Genomic DNA, 14,005 nt, shown 5'->3' on the forward strand with positions numbered 1-14,005 from the left:
ATACACATAACATTACTCTATTAAAAAAAACCTTTCAAAGTAAGTAGAAAACGTTGAAATTCGTCGATTAATTAGAAAACTATTTATGGTTTGCGTCGCAAGCACTGGGTATTTGAGTTTAGCACAACTCCAAATTATTGGGCCGAATCAACTTGGCCAAACGACTATTTCCCACCCAAGGTTTAATGTTTTTTTAAGTTTTTACCATTTAATTATGAAAACATCAAACATCCATCTATAACTGGTTAAATTTAATCAAACCCTAATATCTGAAAATTTTATCTCTTTTTATCTCTCTAAACTTTAAAAACTAAAATTTTTTTTTAGCCTAAATTTTAAAAAATGATAGTTTCACCCTAGGGTTTGGTTTTGAAATCTCTGATGACCTCTCTGGCTCCGTTGCCAACGACGTCTCCCTCCCGAAGCATCCTCTCATTCCGACGATCTCTTTCCTCCCATTTAGAGGTCCGATCGGCATCGGAGAAGCCTTGAGAGATGAAGAACTTCGTCGGGGAAGACGAAGTTCGACGAAGTTCTTCGTCTTCCTAGAAGACTTCTCCGATGCTAATCGAACCTCCAAATGGGAGGAAAGGGATTGCCGGAAGAAGAGGATGCTTCGAGAGGGAGACGCCGTCGGCAACGGAGTCGGAGAGGTCATCGGAGATTTCAAAACCAAACCCTAGGGTGAAACTGTCATTTTTTAAAACTTAGGCCGGGGAAAAATTTTAGTTTTTAAAGTTTATGGGGGTAAAATTTGATTATATTTTAGTTTATTTTTAATATTATAGAGAAAATGATGATTTTACCCTTATCACCGTTAGAGTTTGGTTAAATTTAACTGGCCATGGGTGGGTGTTTGGTGTTTCCATAGTTAATGGGTGAAAACTTGAGAAAATATCAAACCTTGGGTGGGAAATAGTTGTTTGGCCATCCAACTTTTGTCGCCAGCTGTAAACCCTAGCTTGAGGATTGAGGGTTTTTGTAGCTTTTTGTTTTAGAGCAAGAGTAAGGTTCCGTAATTGACACTTTTGTTCCTGCTTTAATTTGAAATTTAATTCTTTATATTTGTTCAATAAGGATCCACCATGATGTCGCAAAAAAACCTTCAATCTGATCCTATTCGAAATCCTAGAGTGACATGGGAAGGTTGCAGTGTATTGCTCGACATCAACAATGGTGACCGTCTGGTTTTTGCTCGTCTCACTGCCGGCTCGTAAGCTATTATTATTTCTATTCAAAACCATTCAATGCATGCATAGTTTTCTAATTAATCAATTAAGCAGGTCGTTGAAAATTGGAAATAAGAACTGTTCCCTGCAACCGTTGATTGGCTGTCCTTTCGGTTGTCTGTTTCAAGTCGATAATGAAAAGGAAGGGCCTTATTTATCTCGGGTTATTCCCACTATAGAAGGTTAGTTTGAGTAACCTCAAGCTGTTTCATGATCCAGTGTTTTTCCTTCGTTTTCAAAATTGAGTATTTCGGAAAGCTTACACTTGTTAAGATTGGAATTGTTTTGATATGTTTTTTCGTTGGATTTCTCCTCTTCAGATGATATTCAAGAAAAAGAAACTATTCAAATGAATGATGGATTAAGAGACAATCGAGCTATTGTTGATAATAATAAAGCCCAAAGCTTAACTGGTGAAGATATAGACGCAATGAGGCGGTGAGAACATATTTTAGTTTGAAGCATGAGGCTCTATCTTCTTTAAGCTGTTCTTATGAAAAAAAAATTAAAATGACCATTTTTTTTCTTTCTTTTTCTACATTTTCTTGCAGACAGGGTGCCACAGGTGGCGAAATTGTTGAAGCACTCATTGCTAACAGTGCAACATTTGACAAGAAAACATCTTTCTCACAGGCAAGGTTATTTCTGTTTGAATATGTTTTATGTTAGGGACATGCCACTCCACGAAATGCTCATTTGAAAGAAGGCCGGTGTTTGATCCATTTGCAGGAGAAGTATAGACTTAAAAAGCAAAAGAAGTATGCACCCAGAGTCCTTGTAAGGCGTCCTGTTACTAGAAGGCAACACTCTTACTTCTAATATACCTTCTCACTCGATATTAGATTCTGTACTATATCAGGTCATGGCACTGGTTTTATTATTAATGGTAGAGTTCTAGATATTAGGATGTAGAAATTTCACTTGAAAATTCAATTGGATATGCTGTATTTTAAATACTTTTCGGTTTTCATGCTAATTAGGAGTCGTTGCCCAACTTTATGCATATTTATTACTTTTTGGTTAGTAGATAGTAAATTAGAAAACTTACTTTGACTGACTGTTGTATCCACTCTCCACATCCTATTTCCCTTGTTTCTAGTAAAAAGAGAGTTCTTCTGAGCATCAAATTTTAAGTTGACTCTTAGGGCTGAAGTTTCTGTGACTTTATGGATTCAAGACTGAAAGAGTGGGATAGCCTGCCTCTCCCAATGCAAAAGAGGCAATGAAAGTGTCTTTCAAATGTTTGATTTGCTTAGAACAATTTTGTAATATGCCTTTGTATGATAATTTAATTTAGGGGAATTGTAAGATAAGAGCACAAGCATAGGTTAAATGAGGTGGAAGTGTGATGGATTTATAGGATGAGAGTTCACTAAGAAGATGATCTTAGGATGATTTGCAGAGTTTGAAAATTGATGAAAAACATCTAAAATGAGTGATTTTGTGTCATTATTACTTTTACAATGGTCATTTTATGTATGAAATAATTTACTGGACTATATATACATATACATAGACATATATATAGATATGTATATCTATATACATATATATACATATCTATATGTATGTATATATTTATTACATTTAATTATTTCTCAATATTTAAGTGCTTCTATGATGGTGTCATTCAATTTCTTCGGTTTTATGACTTGTGTTTCTCATCATTTTTTTTATTATTAATTTTTTCAGTATATGTGAGGCATACTTCAAGAAATATCCCGCAAGAATTGGGTAAACTTATCACCACTCATAAACTAGTCATATCTTTGTTTAAAGCACATTTGTGTTGATTTATTTTATGTTTATTTTTTTTAAAGTCTCAGCTATTTGATTATGGTTCTTGCTATAACTTTGCTTAAAGAATATTGTGAAGATACATTCATTGTATAATAGTATCTTTTTATTTCATTCTTGTGGTATGGTATATTATTTGTATTCTTTCTAAAACTGGAGATTTTTTGACATGTAGGTTTTAGCTAGTTGTGTCTTTATAGCAATATTTGTATGGTGTTAAGTAATAACAGATCAATTTTTTTTTTTTTTTTTTTTGTATTTTGACAGGATTGATTAACTATGTGAATACATGCTTGAATTTATTATTTATATTTACGTGTTTGCATGTGATGCAGATTCTTGCGAGTTGATGCTTTATCTCTTCTGCTCTCAATGGCTAATGTAACCTCCAATTCTGATGTTCTTGTGGTTGATATGGTTGGTGGCCTTCTTACTGGTGCTGTGGCAGAACGCTTAGGAGGTTTGCAATGATTTTTATTCTCTTGGTGCCCTTAGAAATTGAGGAATGATAGCCGGTTGTAGATTTGTGAAAGAACCAAAAAGATCATAATCTGACATTTTCTTATCTACTATTTATTGGTTTTGTTTGCAAGTGATTATGATTATTTCATGCAGATTAGAGCAAATGTTTGGCAGGCCCTCTGTTTTCTGATAACCTTTAATATACAGGTACAGGTTATGTTTGCAACACTTGTCTTGGAGATTCACCGTATCCTATGGATATAGTGCGGATATTTAACTTCAGTGATCAAATTTGCAAGAGGTACATCTCTCTTTGAGCTTTATCATATTTCTTAGTGCTGCTACTTGAGAACATTATCAATTAAAGCTGCTGAGTTTATATTGGAAATTGTTTTAAAGCAGGACCAGTTGAAAGAATTCAGTTTGCATATATATGTGCATAGATTATCTTTTTCTTCTTTTTGTTTCTGTTTATTGTTGTATTTTTGGGCTTAGCTATAAGTAGAATGGCTGTGTTTCTGCTAGGTTCGGCTTGTGTTATGGAAAATGAATTGGTTACTCTCTCTTCTTCTATCTTTTTCCTGTTGTCCCTTTTTCTAATACAGAAGGGTCTTGTAACATTTCTTAATTCTTTTATTGGTTCAGGATTATACGGGCTTCTCTGAATGATTTTAGTCTATCTCAAGATGAAAGTTCCAAGCAAAGTGATCAAAATGAAAACGTGTGTAATATGGATATCCAGTCAAACATGTGTGCCTCTTATTGTTTGCTTGGGTTTCAATTTTCAATTGTCTCATTTGATTGGGTTCCTGATTTATTCAGGAGCTAGTTTCTTCACCAGTTATCATGGAAGGTGTATCTTTCTCATCTGAAAATGGGGTTTCTGATATTAATTCTGAGGCCCCTGTGAACAAGGTTTGCAAACCCCCCAAAGCTGGGGAGAAGGCATCACAAGAGGCCCTTAAGTTGTGGAAAGAAAATGGTTTTTCTAGGTAGTGATGGTTGTTGATGATCAACTTATTAATCTCAAGAAGCATGTTATCTTTTCTAACTTCAAAAATCTTTTTGCAGCCTACTAATTGCTGCGCCAGAGCTTGATCCATCCAGCTTAGTCATAGATCTCCTGCCACTTTTATCATATTCAGCTCCCTTTGCAATCTATCACCAATATCTGCAGGTTATTTGCTTAAATATTAATTCAATTTCAAATAAGATAGTCCCATTATCTTTTAAAAATGAATCTGTAGAATAGTAATTCAAATGTGGCGACAATAATTGTGGATAACTTGATCTACTAAGTTTGTACTCTAAATGGTTTGAGATGATTTCTAATACATTCAGGTGGACACGTTAAAGATGATGAGGTCAACATTTCACCTTGAATGCCCTGCCATATTATTTCTTTAAAAATGTTCTCTCTGCCTTTCTGCACCATGCACATGCATTAATTTCTTGTGACTATGCACACACACACACACACATATATTGTTGTCTCACTGCATTATTTATAATTATTATCTTTTTCTGATTTTCCTATTTCTTGTGGGTGAAATTTAATCAATTGGCATTCATGTATTGAGCATGCCCTCATAATTTTTTTTTTACTGCAAGTACAGCCTCTTGCAACATGCATGCACAATCTACAGCTTGGGAAAATGGCAATTGGTTTGCAAATTTCAGAACCTTGGCTTCGTGAATATCAGGTACTTTTTCCTTTGATCCTGAATTGCTTTATTTGAGTAAATTTTTTTCTCAAAAACATTATGGTAGAAATGTTCTTGGGGCTATAGATGTAGAACCCACCACTGTTGAAATGTTGTCAACGTTATGCAGATTTTATTGAAAACCTTTGACCCTTATAGAATGTTGCTTCTACAAGTGTATTTTCTTTTCACACGAAAAAAATAAAATAAATGATATTAAAAAAATAATAAAGGTATAGGTATGTGAGGATGATGGGAGAGGTGTTAGGGTTGAAAGGAAAAGAAAGGTGTTGAATATCAATATTTCGGACATAAATCAATAGACCCATCATCAATGGGCCAATAGCATGTCAGCACCAGTTTTCATGTTTTTGTAATTTTATTTCACTTGAGATTCCATTTATTTGTTTAGTCATTGGTTTGGTGTTTGTTTAATGTAGTATTTTTATGGGCAAGCCAAGTTTGTGACCTCAGTTTTGCATGGTGTTTCAGATAGCATGGAGAAGTAGAAATGATAAGTTCTATGTGTTTTATTAGGTAATTTTAGATTGATAAGATGTGATAAATTGCAGGTTCTTCCATCAAGAACTCATCCATGCATGCAGATGAGTGGATTTGGAGGGTACATTCTGAGTGGGACTAGGGTATTTAGCAGCTAATAATACCAGTTCCGTGGCAGCAAGCGCAATTGAGAGTGAATGAGAATGTGCCCTAGCATAGCATTTGTTTGGATTGTATTTTATGTTTCTAATTGTGTACACTAGCTATAAACATGCAACTAAGGTGTAAGTGAGCTAAACCTGAGTACTGGGCTCGATTACATTAGGTAGAGCTTAATCTTAAGTTCACCGAGCGGGTGAGATTTTTGTATGATCTTGAATTTGTCAAAAAAATAATATTTTAATTTTATAATTTATAAATTTATCAATTACTATTTATAAATAAAATACATAATAAAATTTGAAGGGTTTAAATATTTAAATTTTTTTTAGGGTTATTGATATTTAATAGTCGGTTTGTAACCTTCACTCACATGCTAAGTTTGAATCGATTTGAATTAAATCTAAAATTAAATTATTTTTGAATTGAATGTTAGCTTTAACAGGCTGATTTCAAGCTAAAGTTGAAATTATTTTTATAAATTTGATTTGATCTTGAGCTAAGCTTTAGTTGGGCTTGGTGAAGATAAAATCCAACTTAAATAGTATGTCAAATTTATACTAATCAAGGGTGAATTTTATTTGAGCCAAACCAAAGTTTGGAGGTGGTTTAAACTCAAATCAAATATTCAATTTAAATTGTTGTACAATATTATTGGAGGAATTATCTCCGAAATAAACAAAATTATTGGAAAGGTAAATTGTGTCACCAAGAGAATGGAGTTGTATCATTATATAGATAAATAATTTGAAATTTTGAATTGAAACTTTAATTTAAAATCAGTTTATTTAAGCAAAACTACATATTGAAAACAAATCAATCCAAATCCATTCTACTTTCAAATAGGATATTATTATAACATTTTTTTAAACATAAGAGAAATAACACAAATTTGGGCTGTATAAAAGTTTTTTTGGGCCCAATTTACATGACCCAAAAAAATAAAACAACGATACTGTGACAGTCGAAAGACCGGATAGTGAGTTTGGGTTAGATATGAGCTGAGCTGAGCTGAGTTGAGCTTTAACTAGACCCAACTCATTTTCAGTGAGCCCAAGCTTATCGAGCTTGCTAAATAGATGTTCGTGTTTGACTAATTTCATAATTTTAATGTTCAGACTCAGTTTGTATTTAGCTCAGGTTCATATTTTAGGTTCAACAGCTTGGTTATAAGCTCGTATTTTAAGAAATAAACAGTATTATTTATTATAAGTTAAATGTTTTTTCATTTGAGTGAACGCCTGCTTCGAATGCAGCCGTACAGTGAATATTCGAACACAACGCACCGCGCGGTTTATTGACGCTCCCTTTATTTTTTTTTTGTTTCACCGGAACTCAAGTCACCGCTTCCACTGCGCGGTTCATTCACGCTCTCTTCAATCTTCACCACCTTTTTGTTTCACTCCATTATTGCCGCTCGTCTTCAATCTCCCTCCTATTTATAATTAATAAATAAAAAACTTGTATTCTATTTCCTTCTAAAACCTCTTTACAGTAATTGTAATGGCAAACTCCAGCGAAGGTCCGACCCAACCCTATCACCCTTATCATTATCGATTTCTGTTTCAGTTACTTAAGCCAAATCCTCACCATCACACTTTTTCATCTTCTTCTTTTGCTTCTAATACTTTCCAACATTCCTTCCTTGGCAGGCTTCCCTTTCCTTCAAATTACTCTCCTCAAAATAAAACTAATAATACTATCTTCGATCATTCTTCTGATGTTATTAATAATATTAATCACAGAGAAGATACACATTCCGATTTTGGTAGGCTTTCGGTGAGTTTTTTCTTCCTTAAATGATCAGTTCTCTGCATGTGACACTTGTTTGTTATTGTGGTAAACGTTATTGATTTTGTCTTTCATAATTTGAATGTTAGGTTTTTGTATTTCTAGGTGTCTTTTGTTGACCGTTTGTTGTATTTTGAGTATTATCTAGCTATATATATATATTTTTCCCGACTTGCTTCCTTAGGTTATGTTCTATCATTTCCATCTTGTAGTACTCAAAGTAGTACACCACCTAAGACATACATTTCAACCACAATTCAGTTCAATGAAGATCAATACCCTGATCCACAACTGCATTAAAAAATAACAGTCTTAAAAGATATTGTTTGCATCAACAGGGCAAGATAATATTTCACCTTTTGAAATTCCATTAGCTGTTTCAGTAATCTTGCATTCTCAACCCCATTTGAGTTGAGGGTCCCTGCTTCCAACCGGGTTTCATCAATAATCAAGCGTGAACCCTCAGCTAGCTGCAGAGCTCCATGTATCAATCTGGTTCATTTAATATATAAAGTTTTCAAAAACCAACTTGTTAAAAATGTCTAGATTTCCCTGGTTATAGGCAACAATGTTTCAAAGTTATAACATATAAATCTGATTACCTATTGGTTTGATAATCCTTCTTGGGGGCAAGTGAGGCAGTATTAAGATACTCCACTGTCAGGGGTATGCAGTGTGTAAAAGGTAGGATATTCTGGAAAGCAAGTCTAAGCTGATTGCCAAACACAGAGACACTTTCTTTGCTTAAACCAGTGAGATTCAAAGAAAGTTTCCCCACAGCAAAATTGTCTGCTCTAGCATGTACCTACATCACAGAAGACCATTACATTATTCCACAGGCACTATCAAGAAGGAAATGGTCAATAACTTATTTAATAATATGAGACAAAAATCACCGCACTCATAACACAGACCAAGATCATATTGAGTAGTTTATGGTTTAGAATTATGATCGTTTGTTTCAAATTGTAATAAATAATTTAGATTGGTTTTATATTTCTGTACTTTTGTGCATGTATAAAATATTTATTACTAGTTTATCATTTTTCCTGGCTTCATTGCTCCTTTGAGCAGGGAAATTATGTTGACAAATTGGATTTTTATTTTTGCTCATCATGAGATATATGAAAGAGGGGCTTTATTTGTTTGTGATGCAGCTCATGTTTGGATAATTAAATGTGTTAATTCTGTATAACAAAATAAGGACCCACTGTTATTTTATAATTATTACTCCAATTCATATGGGTTTGGATTTTTTTTCTGATATTTCAGTCATTATGATTTTACTCAGGGTTTCATGATGGTAGAGTGATGATCCATTTACTAATAGATCTCTCAATAGAATTGAAGCTAATTTTTAGTTTGTAACAAGAAATTTGCAAAAGCTTGTTGTTTCCTTTCCATTCTTATTGCATAGTGCTGGCTTCAGTAAGGTTTCAATTCTGTACATCTGGATAATGTTGGAGACTTATTCTGATACTATTGGACATTAGAATAATCTTAAATTACCTTGATTCAGGTTGAACTACCCTCAAAATTTCAAAACATTTTTTTTTCAATGCTTAAGTTGTGGTTAATGGATCTTTGGAAAGAACTGAAAACTTCTGAATTACGGTACTGCTTTTGAATTGACAGTGACTTTTGAGTATTTGGATGTGGCTGGTTTGATTTCTAATTTAAGTAGCTTTGATTTCATCTTATAGAGTTTTGACCTGAGCTTATGCAAAGCAGCAGATTTAATATCTTACAATCATCACTGAAAGAATTGACTTGGTGGATTCATTATCGTCTTGTATAATTAATTATTTTATTTTATATGACCTTTGTTGCATTTATTGTGAATGCTTTAATGACATCTGCAGTTGAAGCAAACAAATGAATTAGGCAAATCTTTGACTCGGACTACTGGACAAGCAGCCACCCCTGGATGTAGGAAAGTAGTCAGTGATCCTTTTCTAGGACCAGACTCTTGCATAGGTGGTAAAATTAATAGGAAATGTAAGGTTTTAAAACATACTGTCTGTGATTCAAAGACCGAATGTTGGTAATGCCCTTATTCTTTATCTATTTGCTTATCATTGCAGATGTCAATATGTTGAGCTATTTTGATTGACAGGTATACTGACCATTATATTGTCCCTGCTTTAATTGCCAAAGGCTCCTAGTGGTTTGAATTCAGCTAATAGTTGCTGATATGACAGTTCTGTAGGTAAGCTTAGCTCAATTAAGGTCTGTTTGAGTTGTGTCTTGCTTCTATCTTACTGCTGCATAAAAGCATGGGCATTTATGCATTCATTTGGTATGTGTTGTGGAATGGCTAATTCTATGATATGGCAACTGTCTATATGTATGAGGGTTTACTGTGTTGTTTCACATGATAGGCCTGTTAACAAGGAAATTCATCAATTTGATTCATGAGGCTAAAGATGGCACCCTTGATCTGAATCATACTGCAGAAGTGTTGGAGGTATACAACTTGCATTAAAACAATTCCTTTCGAAAGTTATAATCAACTTGCATTAAAACAATTCCTTTCGAAAGTTATAATCAACTTGCATTAAAACACACATCAATCATCTTGTCACGTAAATAGTTATATGGCTTGGCCATTTTGGTGTTCAATGGCAGATGTGTTGTTCAAGCTGTGCGAACTAGTTTGCACCCTAACAGGTTTTATAATTAGAGAAAATAATCTAGAAGATTCATTTTCTTCATTGTGCTAATGGGGATTTGGCATTATATTTTAGTTCAGATAGTTGTCGTGATAGTCACATGAAGATTTACATATAAAAAGATTGATTAATGGGTGTCATAGATAAGAAGTGATATCAAACGGTAGAATATGGTCAGGCTCCTTTTAATTGATCATAATTGATAACAGACAAAACAGCAATGATTTTGGTTTAGTGAAATTTTAGCTTCCTGCTTGTTGGAAGAAACGTGTTAACTGTATTTTGTCTTTCCAATTACCTATTATGCTCAGTTTCATTACAGGCCGGGGTTGGAAGTTTATACGCTGAAGAATGCAGGATTGATGATTGTATAAGGTCAGTTAACTATGACTTTTGTCAGCTTGTCAGTCTATTTTATGATTAACGTATTGAACTGTCATATGTGCTTTCTCGGGGAAAAGCAAGAACTTCTGAGGGCCTTGGAGGGAAATGAGAATCATCAAAAGTATTTATATTTGTTGTTTAAGCTGTATCCATAATAAAATTTGGTTCCACATTATAGTTTTCCTGTTGGTCTCCCTTTTTCTGATTGATATAATTTACAAACTTGTGCTTAGGTACTTATTTTTGACAGAGGAAGATATTGCCAGTCTGCCATGTTTCCAGGTAATTTCTCTTTAAATTTCAGTATTTAAAATCTTTATTTTAGCTGATAGTCTCTTGCAAAAAACTCTGGTATTGCTATTTTGTCACAGAATGAGACACTGATTGCAATTAAAGTTCCTCAAGCAAGCTATATTGAAGTTCCTGATCCTGATGAGGTGTGTGGAATGATTAGGTCTGAATTATTTGAATCGTATTTTCATCTGATTGCTTGATAATTCTCATGAGCAGGATATTGTTTTTCTAAATGGCAATGCAAAATGATTATTCAAAGTACCACGGGGCCAATTGATTTATACCTTCTGAGGTATTCTTATTTTTGTTGTAATAAAGCATGCATCATTTATATGGCACACACTCTCTCTCTACAGTACACACCAATGTGGGCTATTGTTTGTCTTGATTAGTTTTAGGTGATGAAGATTTCATGGTTATGACACGTTATATTGGTTGCTTTCTTTCTTTCTTTTTTTTTTTTTTAAATTTTTCTTGTACATGCTGGTATTTTTTCATTTTCTTAACAGCTATTTTTGTGCTGATTGCAGCAAATACCAGAGTCAAGGTGACACTATTGAGCAGTCCCAATCAGCAAATTCATCTACTTGGAACAGTGGCCCATGCGGAGTGCAAAACTTTGGGCTGTCTTGGGAACATGAGGATAATAAAAAAAGTCATGAAACATTCAGCTCAGTGAGCTCAGAGGCATCAAATCAAAGGAACTTCATCTAAGTTGTGTGCATCTGAAATGTTGCAGATTGATGATGATTATTGGTTCAGATCAGATCCTGTGGTCAGCATCACAAATTTGCGGAGCAACTAATACGTTTATTAACTTTCAGTGGCTGGAATATGTTGGTTCTGGTCTTGCACTAGTGACAGCTTTAAGGTTGGTTTTACCCTATTTAACCATTAGGAAAATGTATATATTTGCCATATAGTTCTCTACAGCTCACAGTAAATGAACTCTGGACAAAGGAAGGTGACCTCCTTAGCGATGATGCCGCTGTGGCTCAGCTAATGGACACTGGTACCCATTATATTTTGAGCTGTAAATTTTGTAGCTAGACTTCTTTTTTTTTTTAATCCTTTTAACTCAATTAGAGTATTAAATAAAGAGAAGCTTAGAGAATGTGGGGAAGTGTGGAGGTGAGAGGTTTGAAATAAGGTTGCTCAAAATATTGGCTCTTTCTGAGTATGGTGGACTCAACAATGTCTCAGCAAAATGAACACCTCAGTGACGTTTAGTATTTTTGTTCTTCCTTTTTTAGACATACATGATGAGATACTTATATATTACTATTTTCCTGGGTAGATGTTTAACTTTACTTTGATAGTGTGCAATTAAGATTTGTTCATCTTTAACTTGGTGATTAATTTGTCCTTCTAATAATATGTATGGTAGGTAGGTGGTTTCTGATATAAATAAGAAAGTAACAGCTTCAAAGACTACGTATATTTCTGCTAGGTGACAAAGTAAAGTGTTGCTTAAATGCTTGTTTACATGAAATAATTTTCTAAACGTTACTGAGATGTCATGAAATAAAAATGAACAATAGAGATACTCAACGTCATTGAGGTGTTCATATTGTTGAGACATTGATGAATCCACCATGTTTATAGCGCCTAGTCGATCCTTTCTTAGTCCAACAAATTTGTTAGTTTTTTCTCTTTTAATACTTGGAGCACCATGATCGGACACATGACCATTGTATCAGATAAATCAAAATTCATAAACATGACAGAGATTTGAACTCAAAATTTTATCTTGAAAGTTTTAATACTCCACCAGTTTTGTTAACACTTAAAGTCTTAAATTTTTTATATGTAAGTGGTATATTAGGTGAGAAGTTTGAATAATTTGCGAAGATGACAGATTCTTTCTAATAAGGTTTTGGAATATATAACTTTGATGAGTTATACTGATTTGCTTTATGATTTTGCTTCCTTTCAATTTCATCTATAACATGTTCATTCGGATACAAGAAAACCTATCAATGGAGGATGCAGACGCATCAACATCATCGCCAACTCTTCATGCATGTTGATGTTAGCAATGATTGATCGGTTTAAACAATGTGAAATTTGAAGGCTATATTAATGTTTTCTCAAGTTGGTAATTGTATTCATCCTTGATAAAGGTAGATTCAAGTTGAATTGGTGTAAGTTCAAATATATGTTCGGTTTGAATGAATTAAACTCAAACTGAAATGATTGATTTGAATTAGTCTGACAACTTGACTTAAATCCTTTTTTAACGATCCTGTTTATTTTGTCGATGACACAATCGATAATACTAATACTATTTATCTTATTAATAGCATTATTTAGTTTGTTAATGAGCTTCTAATGATATCAGTAACTAAGAATTTGTTTCAACTTTGTTATAATGAATTTGAATTAAACTTGAGTTAACTCATTTTTGAGTTCAACTTAAATCGAACCATAGGCTTGCTAGAGATTCTTTATTTTTATTTTGAGTTGATTTAAATTCAAATTTGAATTGGATATTCTAGATTCAAGCCCAGTTAATCTTTGATCAAACTTGACTTGACTCTATCCAACCTCAACAGCTGATACAAATCATGAATCAGTGTACATGATTGATAACAAGGTTCCTTCTCAGGAGAAGTGACGACCTTTTCCCGGATACTGTGGTTTAAAATTGTTCTAGATTGGCTTCGGTCTAGATAAGTCCCGCTAATATGTTCAGAAATGAGTACTCCCCGGAAAATCTGTCCTAATCTGTATTTTATTTTGATATTCCACCACCAACTAACAAATAAATAAATATCGTATAGTAATTTTATATCTAATAATTTGAAATAGGCCAAAGGACAATCTTAAATACCCACTCATGAACAGTTAAAATTAACGAAATTCTAATCTCTTAAAATTTTATCTCTTTTTGCACCCCTAAACTTTAAAAACTAAAAGTTTTCTCCGACCTAAGTTTTAAAAAATAACAATTTTTCCCTAAGGGTTTGTTCCAGATCTTCAACACCATCTCCAACTCTATTGTCAGTGGTCT

At 33.6% G+C, this 14,005-nt stretch overlaps 1 protein-coding gene and 1 long non-coding RNA gene across 5 annotated transcripts; both read left to right on the plus strand.

Moving 5' to 3' along the window:
• The first annotated feature begins 131 nt into the window (after positions 1-131).
• Positions 132-6,119, plus strand: LOC123202608 (tRNA (adenine(58)-N(1))-methyltransferase non-catalytic subunit trm6-like). Its single transcript, XM_044618565.1, has 15 exons — positions 132-146; positions 930-1,005; positions 1,078-1,213; positions 1,284-1,411; positions 1,550-1,667; positions 1,781-1,862; positions 1,959-2,029; positions 2,922-2,963; positions 3,362-3,486; positions 3,696-3,789; positions 4,134-4,209; positions 4,311-4,480; positions 4,560-4,665; positions 5,105-5,191; positions 5,764-6,119. The coding sequence occupies exons 3-15, from the start codon at positions 1,086-1,088 to the stop codon at positions 5,848-5,850; spliced, it is 1,314 nt and encodes a 437-aa protein (XP_044474500.1). The 5' UTR covers positions 132-146; positions 930-1,005; positions 1,078-1,085; the 3' UTR covers positions 5,851-6,119.
• A 1,004-nt stretch (positions 6,120-7,123) lies between these two features.
• LOC123203037 lies at positions 7,124-12,106 on the plus strand. Of its 4 annotated transcripts, XR_006499129.1 has the most exons (9): positions 7,124-7,630; positions 9,505-9,640; positions 9,759-9,851; positions 10,024-10,109; positions 10,637-10,689; positions 10,932-10,980; positions 11,070-11,135; positions 11,209-11,284; positions 11,523-12,106. It is a non-coding gene; the product is annotated as an uncharacterized LOC123203037 (long non-coding RNA). The 4 variants fall into 4 exon arrangements; XR_006499128.1 differs by having other exon boundaries at positions 9,505-9,851; positions 10,626-10,689; XR_006499127.1 differs by having other exon boundaries at positions 9,505-9,851.
• Positions 12,107-14,005: the final 1,899 nt, after the last annotated feature.

The sequence above is a fragment of the Mangifera indica genome, chromosome 19, assembly GCF_011075055.1.
Source record: "Mangifera indica cultivar Alphonso chromosome 19, CATAS_Mindica_2.1, whole genome shotgun sequence".
Classification (NCBI taxonomy): domain Eukaryota; kingdom Viridiplantae; phylum Streptophyta; class Magnoliopsida; order Sapindales; family Anacardiaceae; genus Mangifera; species Mangifera indica.